The 14,119-nt window shown below is 60.5% G+C and overlaps 2 protein-coding genes across 3 annotated transcripts in view; one reads left to right on the top strand and one right to left on the bottom strand.

The window, feature by feature from the left end:
- GNG7 (G protein subunit gamma 7) overlaps positions 1–14,119 on the top strand; it is a 116,722-nt gene that overhangs the window by 41,568 nt on the left and 61,035 nt on the right. The window lies entirely within an intron of this gene.
- On the bottom strand, positions 2,102–13,932 carry LOC122213639. Its single transcript, XM_042927688.1, has 5 exons — positions 13,853–13,932; positions 10,279–10,475; positions 9,803–9,878; positions 4,232–4,682; positions 2,102–3,397 (listed from the first exon to the last, which is right to left on the bottom strand). Exons 1-5 carry the CDS (start codon positions 13,930–13,932, stop codon positions 2,909–2,911), a joined length of 1,293 nt encoding a protein of 430 aa, XP_042783622.1. The 3' UTR covers positions 2,102–2,908.

The following is a 14,119-nucleotide window of genomic DNA, read 5'->3' as shown; positions in this document are numbered from 1 at the left end:
AGTCACTTAGCCGAGCTATGCTCCAACCTTCAGGGCCCTCTGCCAGCAGGGGAGCCTTCACCCCATCCTTCACCCCTTTTATAAAGGAAGGCGGAAACCCAGCTGGGAGGGTGGGCTCAGGGGCACAGAGCAGCCCGAGCGTGGCCGGCACTCCCACCCCGCGGGCTGCTTCTGTGTGCAGCTGCAGCTTCCAGCCAGGGGTGCCGATGGCATGAAGAAGGTGGCTGCCACCGTGGCCCAGGGAGCCCTCCCACAGCTGGGATGTTCCTGGAAATCTTCTCTTTTGCTCTTAATGGCTTGGAAATGTTGCATTCTTGCCCGAGACCTTCCTAATTTGCTTGGATAGAGAACGATTTTGACTTTTTTCCCCTTTTCTGTGTCCTGTTGTTCTCATGGCTGAGTGTCCCCTTGGGGTGGACCCTGCTCTGGGTTGGGGTGGGGGCCGAAAGTGTGTCTGTGGTGTGGATAGCAGTGGGGGGAGGGCAGCGGGGGCCAGACCTGGTGCGTGGAGGGGACACAGGGCAGCGGGAGCCCAAGTGCAGGCCTGTTGGCTGTTTTCTTAATTCTATGGGTTAAAAAAATGTTTTGACAACAGCTTTGTTGAGATATAATCCACTCACCACACAATTCACCCTTTTAAAGCGTATAGTTCGGTGTGTTTTAGTACATTTACATGCTTGTGCAACCATTGCATTGTTTAATTCCATCAGCCCAAAAAGCAACCCCATCCCCATCAACTATCACCCCCAACCCCCATCACCCCCAGCCCCCATGAACCCCCTTCCGTCCGTGGATGAGTCTGTTCTGGACCTTTCACACACGTGGACTCACACCCCGTGTGGCCTCTCGTGTCTGGTTCCCTCCCCGAGCGTCGTGTGTTAGGGGTCTGTCCGCGGGGCAGCGGGGGTGGGCGCCTCACTCCTGCTCATGGGTCAATATGTTCCACAGTGGCGTTTGCCTTAAAAGATGTTATGTGATGAGTACCTTGCCGATATTCCAGCACCTGCGAGGGCCTGCGCTCTGGTAAGGTGTGGACCTGCTGTGTATAAGCACCAGTACAGACTTGCTGGAATCTAGACCAAGCGTGGCCAACTTTTTCTGGGGAGGGCTATACCTTAAGTATCTGTAACCTTTGCAGGCTGGAAAATCTCCGTTGTAACAACTCAGCATTGCCCTTACAGCACGGAAGCTGCCAGAGACAACAGGTTGATGTGGCCGCATGCCATTAAGACTTTGTGAGCAAGGGGCACCTGGGTGGCTCGGTCGGTTGAGTGTCCAACTTCGGCTCAGGTCACGATCTCGCGGTTCGTGGGTTCGAGCCCCGCGTCAGGCTCTGTGCCGACAGCTCGGAGCCTGGAGCTGCTTCAGATTCCGTGTCTCCCTCTCTCTCTGCCCCTCCCCCACTCACACTCTGTCTCTGTCTGTCTCTCTCTCAAAAATAAATAAACCTAAAAAAAAAAAAAAAGACTCTGTGTGCAGAACCGCATGGAGGGTCCTGGTCTTCTGACCCTGCTTTAGGACAGAAGTTCTCAAATCCGGGTCCTGAGGACTCCAAAGAGTTTTTGTTTCTTGCAGGCTCTATTTTTATTTACTTATTTATTTTTATTTTTTGAGAGAGCGAGTGAGTGAGGGAGAGAGGCAGAGGGGGAGAGAGAGAGAAAGAGAGAATCCCAAGCAGGCTCTGTACTCAGCGAGGAGCCTGATGTGCGCCTCGATCCCCCGACCCTGGGGTCATGACCTGAGCCGAAACCAAGAGTCGGACACCCAGCCAGCTGAGCCCCCAGGCGCCCCTCGTGCGCGTTCTATTCATCAAGTCAGTGGACTCAAAGTTAAAACTGAGAAGATACTTAAGTTTTATAAATCGACTTAGAAACAACAATAAAAAACGCTAAATGACATTTTATTAAGTGAAAAGTCACTCAGATTTGCTGAGAAGGTAGCAAGGAAAACCCGAGGGACGGGGGCAGAGCCGAGGACACCACGGAGACAGGATGGTCACGCTTGTCAGGCGTGGCCACATCACTGTGACAGACGCGCCCTGGGAGGAAGGGTGCTCCCACGAGGGGTGCTGGTTGGAGGGCGGACGGAGCTCTCTCTTCCGTCTCTGCCAGTTTTCTGTAAATCCCAAATTATTCCAACTGAAAACTCCATTTAAAAACATGTCCGGAAGGAAGGAAAGTGACGTTGGGGGCTGCGGTCTGCCGTCGGAGGAGGGGGGTGCTCCGCCTTGGGGACCAGGCGTCGGGGTGAACAGGCGGGAGCTGGGCAGGGAAAGAGGGGTGAACGACCAGGCGAGTCAGCGAGTCCTGACCCAACGGCTGTCACGCGCTGCGGACGGTCGGTCGTCATTACCCGACCTGGGAGATGTGCTGGCGACCTGGCGATGAGGGGCCGGGAAGACAGACTCTGCAGCCGGGGGTCCAGGGAGGTCTCTGGAGAGGGGACGTCCACGCCAACCCCCGCGGGATGGGCAGGAGCGTCGGAGGCAGAAGCGGGGATGAGCCCCTGTCTGGGCTGGTCCCACGCCGACCTGGCTGACGCAGGGGCCGAGGCTCCCGACCCCCGAGGCAGGGTGGGGGCCGCAGAGGCAAGTGCAGGCTTAGCCCTCCCACCGTGGGTCAACTCAGCCTCCCTGGAGGAGCCCGGTTCCTGGTCCAGGCCAGCATTTTCCAACTAAAGGCAGCTCTGGCCCAGGGGACACTGGACGGTATCTGGGGACATCTGTGGTTGTCACAGCTGGGGGGCTCCTGGCATTGAGGGGGTGGGGCCAGGGTCGCCCCACTGAGGACAGCGGTTTAGCCGGGCTTGAACTCCGGAGGGACTCCAGGTCGCTCTCCACTTGGAAATTCAGATGCCCCCGGTGCCGCACCCCCACCTGGCCAGGCGTCCCCGGAGCACTTGGTGGGGCTCAGCCACGGGGCCGATCACAGACCCGGGGGGAGATTGGGGGCGGGGAGAGCGGTGTTAGGACAGGGTGGGCCGTCCGAATGCGGGGCCCCGGCCAGGGCAGCCGTGTCAGCCCCGCGGTGCAGGCCGGAGGGGCGGGCTCTCTGGTGGGGTGGCTGGGCTCCAGGCCCCTCCGTCTGTAGGGCCCTCTGGCCATGTGTGCGTCCTCCTCGGGTCCCCCTCCTGCAGCAGGCCCAAGCTGCTGGCCTTGGCGCCTGTCCACGCTTTCTTCCCTGCCTCCCGCGTGTGTGTGCTGTGCCGAACCGACCAGAAGGCTGGGAAATACCGTCTGGAGATCTGCTTCACCCCGTTGCCGGTGACAGAAACGTGGGGTCAGTCCAGCCCTGCCCTGTCCCACCGGAGCCTCTGCCTGGCCGCCGTAGGCTTCACCTTCCTCGCCCTTCCCAGCGCCCTTCCCTCGCTGATGTGCACACGCAGCGCACGACCTGAGCTGAGGGGGAGCAGAGGGGTGACTTATCGAGGCCGGGGTCACCCTGGCTTGTACCGCGTGACCCCTGAGGACTTACTCTGGCGTCCAGTGTGAGCAGGGATCAGACTCCATTTTTGCCAAATACTTAATGCAGGGTCTGTCGCCCTCCGCACTGCGTATATTCGGGGACGTCCTGGGCGCTGTGGGGGCCGAGTGGTGTCCCTGACCCCCACCCACTTGATGCCAGGAGCCCCCCAGTGTGACAACCACAGGTGCCCCCGGACATCATCCCGTGTCCCCTGGGGACAGCCCCACTGAGAGCCACCCCTAGTCCAGGCTCTTTGACAAGCGGCCGTGTGGAAGACAGAGCCCACCCTCTGGGTACAGCTGGGTCCCTCCCAGCACCTGCTGGGAGCAGGCCTGGGGGCAGCCGGTCCCAGGATCCTCTGCTGGGTTCTTGGCCGGGAAGTAGAAGGCTGTGAACTGCACTTTCCAGGGATCAGGCAACCAGAAATGTGAGCCCAGGAGCCCCACCTCCACAGGCTCCTCACTGTAATCCCCAGACACACAGGTGCCCACACGGGGCACTGAACGCAGGGTCTGACCAGCGGCTTCCCAAGTCATTTCTATCACCGGACTGAGGCAGGGGTGGGGGGCCTCATGGTGGCGGGGGTCTGCCTCCAGGGGACTGGGAGGTGTCTGGAGATATCTGTGGCCATCGTGCCCTGGGGGGTTCCTGGGATCGAGGGGTGGGACCCAGGGCTGCCGCTCAGTCCCCGAGCGCCCAGCTCACTTCCCCAGAGAACAACCCAGCCCGGTGCCGTGTCTGGACTCCTGCAGCCCTGAGATTCTGACCTCTGATGTCACGGGATGATGCGAGGATGTCGGCAGGGGTCCCGTCCGCTGTGTGGTGGGTGGCGGCCGGTCACGGGGACGCAGTGCACTCCCTGCCCACAGGAACGCGGGCCTGAGCTCCTGCACAGCCTGTGGGCACGGGGAGCTGCTGTCCTCTGCAGGAAGGGGTGGGGGGAGGGCACCGACACCGTGACACTTCCCCCGGGCCCTTCGGCGGCAGCCAAGGGTCCTGCAGCAGCCTGGCAGGGTGTCAGCGGGCTGTGTGGCCCCGTGCCTGGGGCTTCCAGGAAGCTCGTTTCCAGCAAGCTCTGGGTGGGGCTGGAGGCCGGCTGAGAGGTCAGGACCCGGCTTCGCAGAAGCCAGCCCAGTGTCCAGAAGTGGTGGCAGGTCTGGCTTCCGGGCCTCCAGCAGGGCTGTGTCACGCGGAGGAGAGAAAGGCCAGCGCAGCGGGCTGGGCGGGCAGAGGGAGCTTCGTCAGATCACGTGACTTCCGCGGCCGGGTGCCCCCTTCCTGGTCTCCCGAGGACCAGAGCCTCGGTCTGTCAGCCTCTTTGGCCTCGCTGCACCCTCCCCCTCCCCCAGACATCTGTGCGGCCACCTTCCCTCCAAACAGCCTCCCAGCTGCCCCTGTTCTTTAGGGTCTTTGCTCCGAGGCCCCCCCCCACTCCAGCCAGACCTCTTTTCCCCAGCACGTCTTGGACGCTGCCTCCCTCCCACTCTGCACGCGGTCCTTCTGAACTGCCCTGCGTTCCCCCCGGTGCCACCGAGTGAAATTGTTTCTATATTACATCATTATTTGTGTGTGTGTCTATCTGCCCTGTCTAGAACATTAGGTCCGTCCAGCTTTGCCTAGACCGGGGGTCACGAACCTTTTCCGTAAAGGGCCAGATAGTGAATATTTTCGGCTTGATGGGCCAGACTTTGTCTGTCGAGACCTATTGGTTGTGCCCTTGTAAATGAATGGGCCGTGTGCCAATAAAACTTTACTTACAAGGACAGGAGGCCCAGAGCCAGGGTTTGCCTACCTCTGTGTCAGAGGGTTTCTTAGAGGGACCCACGGTGACCCTGCCACATGGCGACTTGGACTTGTGTATGAGACAGACTTTCAAGCTTTAGAATTGGCGTTAGATGATTGTGGGACATAAAGTCCCTTGTGGGTTGATGGAACCCCCTAATGCAGAGGGGCTCATCTGGGGCCATCCTGCCCCAGGGGACACGGGCCATGTTTGGAGAGGTGTGTGGTTGTGGAGACTATGGACTTTGAGGGAGTGGGGGGGCCGAGGATGCTGCTCAGGGCCCCACAGCGCCCGGGACACCCCCACAGAGACCAACCCACCATGATGTCAGCAGCGCTGGGTGGGGGGCGGGGGTGACCCTGCCCTTATGCATACGGGCTTGGAACACCTCGTTTCCTTGGTGCTCGAACGTTGGGTAGGCCACCTGTGGGAGGTTCACCCTTGCCAGAACCTTCCGAGTTACAACACATTTTCCCTTACAGTCATCCTCACAACCAGCAAGGCAGGCTGGGCTTACCCTGTGACACCAGCCGGGGAAACTGAGGCTCAGCGCCAGGCCAGCAGCCCCAAGGCCTGTGCTCTGTCCAGCTCCCTTTCTTCAGTGTGGGGGGTCTGGCCACTAGTCTTTGGCCCAGGAACACCCCTGTTGTGCTGTGTCAGCTCAGGTCAGGCCCTGAGCTGGCTCTGGGGGCCCCGCAGCTAAGAACGTCAGCAGGGCCCCTGCCTGCGGGGACAAAGACCCGCCGGGAATGCGCCGTGGTGGCCCAGGAGGCCTGGCGGGCCTTGCTGCTGCCTGGCCCTGCGTCGCCACATTCTGGGGCGCCCTGTAGGGATGCAGGGTGGGGAGGGACTCCACGATGCCAGGCGCATGGCAGGTGCCCTGGGCACACATCTTAGCGAATCCTTGTGCCACCGTGAAACAAGGAGGTGCACCTTGGCCGTGAACGAATGCGCCGCGGGAGGGGGATGGCCGCCTTGGAGGACAGTGTGGCGGCCCGTCCTTAAACTAGACGCGGGGCTAGCACATGATCCAGCAGTTCCGTTCCCGGGTACGCACCCAGAGCGATGGAAAAATGTGCACGAACAGGAATTCGCACACGCGTGTGCACAGCAGCACGACTCAGCACAGCTGTGAACTGAGAGTAGTACGAGTGTCCACCCACAGGTGATCCGTACCCACAACGTGCCCACCGCACACACGCACGTCCCTCGGCCACAGCAGGAGCGAGGCGCCCACCCCCGCCGCCCCGCGGACGGACCCCGAACACATGACGCTCAGGGAGGGAACCCGACACGAGAGGCCACACGGGGTGTGAGTCCACGTGTGTGAAACGTCCCTAACAGGCTCATCCATGGACAGGAAGGGGGCTCGTGGGGGCCGGGGGGCTGGGGGAGGGGGTGGAAGGGTGACGGCTGATGAGGACGAGACTTCTTGGGGGCTGATGGAATGTTCTGGAAGTAGATAGAAGTGTGCGTTTCACAAATGCCACTGAACTGAAGTGTAAGATGGTAGTTTTCATGTCACGTGCACTGTAGCACACACAGGACCTTGTGTGGCAACCCCCCCCCCCACGCCTGCACTCCACCTGCTGGGCAGGGAGTAATTGGTGACCTGTGACCTGTGACCCTGGTTATGTGCAGTGCAGACCTCCTCCCTGCCTCCCTGCATCTCCAGAGCTCTGGGCCTGCTCCCAGGCGTGGCTCCCACCGAATGTGTGGGTCAGGCTCCCTCCCCTCCTGAGGAGCCCTGGGGGTGGTCCTCAGACCTTGTCCTCAGAAGCCACTGTGACTGCAGCTTTCCGCCCGGTCTTCAGTTGCCTCACGACAACAGGACTCACCAGATGTGCCTGTGAGTTAACTGGCGTGGCCCAGGGTCTCAGTGCTACAGACGGACACGTGGGACGGCGCATTCACCCTCCGGGGGGTGTCCTGGGCACTGGGGTGGGGGGCGTTCAGCAGCATCCCTGGCTCCCACCCACCAAGGCCAGGGACAGCCGTGGATGCCCACAGACTTCACCCCACGACCCCTGGGGGCAAGAGCACCCCAGGCTGGGACTGCGTCCGGGGCAGCACCAGCCTTCCAGGCAAACACCCAGGAGCTGGCGTGTCCTCGATGGGCCGGTCTGGGCGGGAGGCGGGGCCAGCACCCAGGGCCCACGGAGATGTGTTCATTTGAACTTCTTCTAAAACCAGTCAACGAAAGATGAATCACATATTAATATTTAATACAAACCCAGCCTAGTTTATGTTCCTCCTTACCAGGGTGCAGTTGTAAAACGTAACCTTCCGTATCGCCGTGTGGAGGAAGGGGACCCCAAAGGCAGACGGGCCGCCCACGTGACCCTGCGGTCAGGTGAAGCCGGGAGCCGAGAGGGTTGTGCCTAAGGACCATTAAGGCAAATTCCAGAAGCAGAATTTTGTGGTGAGAGGTTGGCCCTCCTGGGGACACGCAGCCTGGGACAGACTGGCCTCCACACCCTGGCCCCTGGGACCTACCGCCCCAGGCACAGAGACCTCTGTTTGGGCCGTGTGGCCCAGCAGGTGGGGTTTCCTGCAGCCCTCATTCCTGTGCGCCCCCAACACCACCCAGTCCTGACAGGGGTTTAGGTTCCTCACAGGGGGAGGCCAGGGGCTGCCTCTGCGGGTGACACTGATATCAGCAACCTGGACGGTTTCTGCCTCCAAGAAGGGACATCTGGCTCCAATAAAAAAAAATAATGACCTATGCCAGTGTTTCTGACCCACAATGACTGTGCCCAGCGGTCACTGGGCCACGTGTGGAGGCATCTGTGGTGGTCACGACAGGGAGCAGGGGGGCTCTTGGCATCGAGGGGTCGGGGGCCAGGGATGCTCAGCCCCCACAGTGCCCAGGACACCCCAGAAAGAGTGACCGGCTCCCATTTGAGCCGTGTCAGGACGGGAAGACCCTCCATTCCTTATCTGGGGAAAAGAAGTTCAGTCCTGCTCACGCTGGACCCAGAATAGACCCCAAGGACTCACACTCGTGAACCTGTGTCTGTGAGTCGCCCCCACTCAGCGTGTATTATTTCTGTGTGCACAGCACCCCAGGACCTCAGCTGTCAGAAGGCTACAGAGCGCAGTCTCCCGGGGTCAGTGGAGCCCCTAGCCCAGGGGTCTCACCCTGCAGATCGTGTACGGCCTTCCCCATCACACACAGGCCTCACAAGGCCTTACCGCCGACGTCCCACAATATCCCACTCCCGAGTCACCTGACGCTCCGCGGGGCCCCATGCCGCTGTGGCCACCAGGTGGCAGCACAGCCCTCCCCACGGGCTGGCATTTCTGGCTCCTGGTTCCTGCATCCCAGAAACACCGCAGTCTAGACACCAGCCGGCGAATTCCTGTCCCCTTAAGTCAGTCTGGGGGAGATGTTCGTGATCCCGGTTCTCAGTCACCATCTCCCACTGCATTTTCAAGGCTGTCTCGCCAGGGGCCAGATCACGGAACCCAGTGGCTTCATAAGGGTCTGGGTGGGGGCGGCAGGGAAAGGGGACCCGCCCCGCATTGCTTTCACACCAGCTCGAAATGCCACTGGGTCCCGGGAGGTCATGGGCCAGCCACCCGCCTGGCTTTGGCTCTGAGTGTCGTCCCTTTGCTGCCTTCTGGGAACCGAGAGTCTCAAACTGAGTGTTCAGGAGACAGGTGTGCGCACGCTGGGCCCCACTGAAACCCAGCAGCCTGGACAAATGTGGCCCCCACGCACCTCGGTCCAAGCCCCTCCTGAAATGGGTCAGCACCTTGCAAACGTTAAAGTTGGTCTTTGTCGCGTTTCCTAGGCCCCCTGAGGCCGAGACCCTTGCCACGTGCTTTTCCTGCGTGTCGTCTGATCGATCCAACCACGCGAGTTTCCAAGGGTGTGGGGACGGGGACAGGGCACCGCCGGCTCCCAGCAGACATTCTAGGGTGGTCGTTCCAGTGCATCAGCCCCGGGTATCGTCTCCCCGGGAGGCTGCCATAACCTGGGTGCTGAAACAGCACAAGTTCATCCTCTCCCAGCTCTGGAGCCGCAAGTTCAAGATCAAGGTGTCACAGGGCTGTTCCTGCTCAGGGAGAACCGGGCCAGGCTCTCCCAGCATCACTGGGGGGATCACTGCAATCTTGGCGTTCCTTGGCCTGTAGACGCATCACCCCATCTCGGCCCCATCTTCGCGGGGCTTCCCCCAGCCTGTCTGCGTCCACATGGCCTCTTTTAAAAAAGATGCCAGTATTGTGGGATGAGGGCCACCCTCCTCAGGTATGACCTCACCTTAACTAGGTACCCCTGCAGTGACCCCATTTCCAAATAGTTTCTCATCTGACGTGCTGGGTGTCGGGGCTTCAACGCATGCATTTGTCATAGGGACGCAAACTAACCCCAACTGCCCTGTGGGGTCCCAGCCTGGCTACCAGCATCGGTGGTGCCTCCCGCTTTCTTTCTGGGAGCCGGGATCCCCCCGGGCCCCAGGAGGTGAGAGGGCAGGGTGCCGGAGCAGACCCAGCACAGGACCGGCCGGGGCAGAAGAAAGTGCCCCCTGCTGCCATCTGCACAACTCACCCTTTTCCAACAAAGTGCCACCTGCTTCCTTGGAGCCTCACAGGTGGCAGCATGGTGGAGAGCTCCCGAGGGGGATCTGTGGGCCGTACGGGGGCCACAGCCGCCTCCCCTCCCCTCCGCACACTCCAGGACCGTGTCCTCACGAGTCTGGAGGGACGTTAATCCTTCCCAGCGTGGTGCATCCTGCTGCAAATAGTCTGGGGCCCACCGCCCTGAGCCCACTTCTATGGGAAGTTGGTCCTGTGGGCCCTGAGGCTGAGACAGAGCCTGGTCTGGCACTCGTTGACAAGCTGTCCCAGCAGCACTGGAGGCTTGGTCAGGACAACCCCTGTGTTGTGGACAAGGAAACCGGGGCTGAGAAAAATGACAGCCGGCCTCCACGTGCTGCCCTCTACCTCAGGACCAGCAGACAACGCCTCACTTCCTTTCGGGCGTTGGGGGCTGTGCCGGCCCCTTCCTGGTCCTGGCCGTCTGACTCGTGTTCACGGGCACCAGGATCCCACCGTCCAGATGCTCCACACGACCAGGGCCCCAGACATGGGCCACCTGAAGGGAGCCTGAGTAGCCCCAGCCAGTGAGCGGTGGGGCTGGGCTCTCCCCCCATCCGTCAGGCCCCCACATCCCAGGGCCGGCACCGGGTGTGGCCAGGGGGTGCTCGCCCTGCACGCAGGAGCTGGGGTGGCACCAAGACCCTCTGGGATCAAGATGAACAGCACATTAACGTAGAATAAAAATGAATTAATTTGTATTAACGGTAACTTATTTATCCTAATTTTGTCTAATTTGATTTTATGTAAAAGGAGAACATTTTACTAGAACACTGTTTATTATTTCCATGAGTAAGGCAAAGTCGATGTGAAAATCCAGCGAACCAAATTTCAAAATGTTAATTGAGTCCAGACAGGACGGGGCACTCTGGTTTCTCCTCTTGGTTCAGGCTCCAGGATGACTGTCTCAGCACTGTTACCAGTTCTGTCCCGATTTCACATGTTAGTATTTCAGCCACCACGGATTTTGTGCCTTCGTTCTGATTTTTTATCACAGAGCGTTAACACGATTTGCCTTGATCGCTGGATTTTGGGCGTCCCTCGCGTTCTGTGGCTGCGTCTCATCGCTGTCCTGCAAGGCGCCCACTGCCCGTCACCTCAGGACACACACGTGCCCTTCAGATGCGTGTGCACCTGCGTGCTGACTGGTTGTGCTGTGGGGAAGCCAGCCACACGGGGCAAGATGCGAGGCCTGCTCTGGGCACGCCAGGGATGGCGGAGGTGGAGAGGGAGCCCGGTGACCCCGCGGTTCCAGCCCTAGGAATGTACACAAAACGATTGCAGAGATGCTCAAATAAAGACACGTGAATGGATGTTCACAGCTGCACAATTCACGGGAGCCAAAGGGTGGAAACAGTCTATATATCCATCAGTGGGTGGACGGATACGCACAGTGTGTCCACCACACGTGGGAACATCACTCGGCCACGAGCAGGAGCGAGGCGCCCGCCCCCGCCGCCCCGCGGACGGACCCCGAACACACGACGCTCAGGGAGGGAACCCGACACGAGAGGCCACGCGGGGTGTGAGTCCACGTGGGTGAAACGTCCAGAACAGGCCCATCCACGGACGGGAAGGGGGCTCGTGGGGGCTGGGAGCTAGGGGAGCGGTGATGGCCGACAGGGACGTGGCTTCCTTTTCGGGCTGATGGAATGTTCTGGAACTGGTAGAGGTGGTGGTTGCAGGACACTGTGAATGCGCCCAATGCCACTGAAATGCTTACTTTAAAACGGTTAGTTTTATGGTGTACAACTCTCACCTCAATTGTAAAAATGTGGGCAGGAGGAAGTATGGCTTTAGATCGGGCACGCAGATTTCGGCTGTGTTCACAGGCCTGCAGGCCTCCGATGGTGGCCTGGGTGCTGGCCGACACGGGGCCAGCGAACCGCAGACCTGGGTGCCCCCAGGGCCACCGTGTGCTGCACTTCTGCTCACCCCAGGAGGGATCTGGGACTCCTCCAGCCCTCTGCAGGAGGAGACGCTGGTGGAGGCCTGGAGCACCTTGGCCTCGAGACTCTGGGGTGTGTGCGAGCCAGCCGCCTCTCTCGGATTACGGGGGGAGCTGTGTTCCTCGGGGAGCTTCGTGTGCTACCCCCCCCCCCGCCCCCGGGGTGTGTGCGCGTGTGCGTGCGCGTGTGCGTGTGCGTGCAGAAAGCCTGCCGGGCCGCCTCTGCCACCGCAGTCCCCGAGCCTCTGAGGGCAGCTCGGTGTGGGCAGGGCCTCTGCTGAATCAGATGTTGCTCTGTTTCGGTTTTCTCCTCCCCGGCACTTCCCCTCCTCAGCTCCGCCCACTCGCCACCTGCAGCTCCTTCTGACTCCAGCCTCTGCTTGACCTTTTTCCTCAAATGCCACCTGAGCCGGGAGCCCCTCCAGGAGGCGTGTCGGACCCCACAAGCTTTCTGGGCGCTCTCTGGCTGCCGGCCAGGAAGGAGCAGCTGTTGGGCCTCGGCTCTGCGTTTTGCCGTCCCCCGGGGCTGCTCCCCAGAAAGCCCCTTGCGTGTGTTTGGTGGTTACACACCCGCCAGGCCCTCTCGCCTGCAGCCTAAGTGCGGCAGGAAGAGGGCGCTGCCGGTGGGGGTTCCCGGGGCCAGGCCAGCCCCCATGGGAACTGAGTCCAGGCGGATTTCATCTCCCAACTCCGTTAAAAAAACATCGCTACCGTTTGAGTGTCTTTAACGCGGACGACACGTTGGCCTTCAGCACACCGACAGTGTGTCACATCACTGTCTGGTCCTGGGCTTTCTCATCCACCAGACGGGCCTTCCCCTCCTCCCTTCCAGAAGGACAACCTCAGCTCCACTGCCTTCCCGGCTCCCAAAGCCCATGCCTCACACGGGTGCTCCGGGCTGCTGGACATGGGAGCCTTTCCTCTGTGCACACACGCGTGCCCTGGAAAGACTTTGTGCTTGGGCAAGAAAGGCCCCAGGACACAGCAGGTCCTGAGTCCCCAGAACCCGCGAAAGTCACGCCTGATAGGATCACGCTTTTGCAGGTGTCACTAAGTTAAGTCTTTTGAGATGGAGGGATTTTCCTGATGTGCCTTCAATGCAACCGTCGGTGTCCTTATGAGAAGGCAGAAGGGGGGCCCCTGGGGGGCTCAGTCGGCTGAGTGTCCGACTTCGGCTCAGGTCATGATCTCACGGCTCGTGAGTTCGAGCCCCGTGTTGGGCTCTGTGCTGACAGCTCGAGCCTGGGACCTGCTTCCGATTCTGGGTCTCCCTGTCTCTCGGCCCCTCCCATGCTTGTGCTCTGTCTCTCTCTGTCTCTCAATAATAAATAAACGTTAAAAAAAAAATTAAAAAAAAAAAAAGAAGGCAGAAGGGGATTTGACACTCAGGTGCCCCCAGGAGCTGGAGGAGGTAGGACCCCGCTCCCCGGAGCCTCCAGAGAAAGTGCACCCCCCTGCCTCCCCCTGGCACCGTGACCTCCAATGATACCGCCCAGTGATACCAGTTTTGGACTCTGGCCTCCAGAACTGCAGAAATACACTTCTGCTGTTTTAAGCCAGCAGATCAGTGTGATTTGTTACAGTAGCTGCAGGAAACGAATCCGGACTGCACAAGGGCGGGGGGGGGGGGGGGGTTACATTTCAGCAGCTGTACCTCATTCACCCCCACAACTCAGCTGCTCTCCTGGGACCCCGTGGCCTGCCGTTTCGGGGGACAGGACCCACAGCTGATGGTGCTCTGCCCGCCAACGTCGTATACCTGTTTGGGGAAAGCGTCCCGAAAGGCCCCATTTCATCCCTGAACGTGGGTCGTGGGAGACACAGCTCCTCTCGCGTGTGGTGTGGGGGGCGTGGGGGAAGGTGTCCGCACCACTGCTCAGAGGCACGGGGCACAAAACTAGCAGCTGCTCAGAACAGAGGGGCCCCTGCCTGTCGTGTTCAGTCCCCACCCCCCACCCGTGACCTGGATCAGGCCAGACAAACCGAAGCCCCTCCCAGCCCCAGGGCCCTTCGAAAAACCGCCGACTCTGTGCACAGCGATACAAGCCAACTTACGTCATCCTCCCAAACACCGAGGCTGCTGACGGCCTCGCCCGCTCGCGCTCCCCAGAGAGCTGGCGTCCAGATTCAGCCATCGCCCACCAGCCTGAACCCTGCCCGGTTTTGTTCTGTCTCCGCCCGGGGCCCCGGAAACACGGTCCTGGGTTTGCGATTCCGAGCCCGGGACTGTTGGCTTCCTGGGCTCCTCCGTCCGTCCGGAGGGTCCCCACTGTGCTGCCTCCAGCCAGGCAGAGTGGGAAGAACACAGATGTGCCTTCGCAC

The sequence above is a fragment of the Panthera leo genome, chromosome A2, assembly GCF_018350215.1.
Source record: "Panthera leo isolate Ple1 chromosome A2, P.leo_Ple1_pat1.1, whole genome shotgun sequence".
In the NCBI taxonomy this organism is placed as follows: Eukaryota; Metazoa; Chordata; class Mammalia; order Carnivora; family Felidae; genus Panthera; species Panthera leo.
This window is presented reverse-complemented; position numbering and strand designations above follow the sequence as displayed.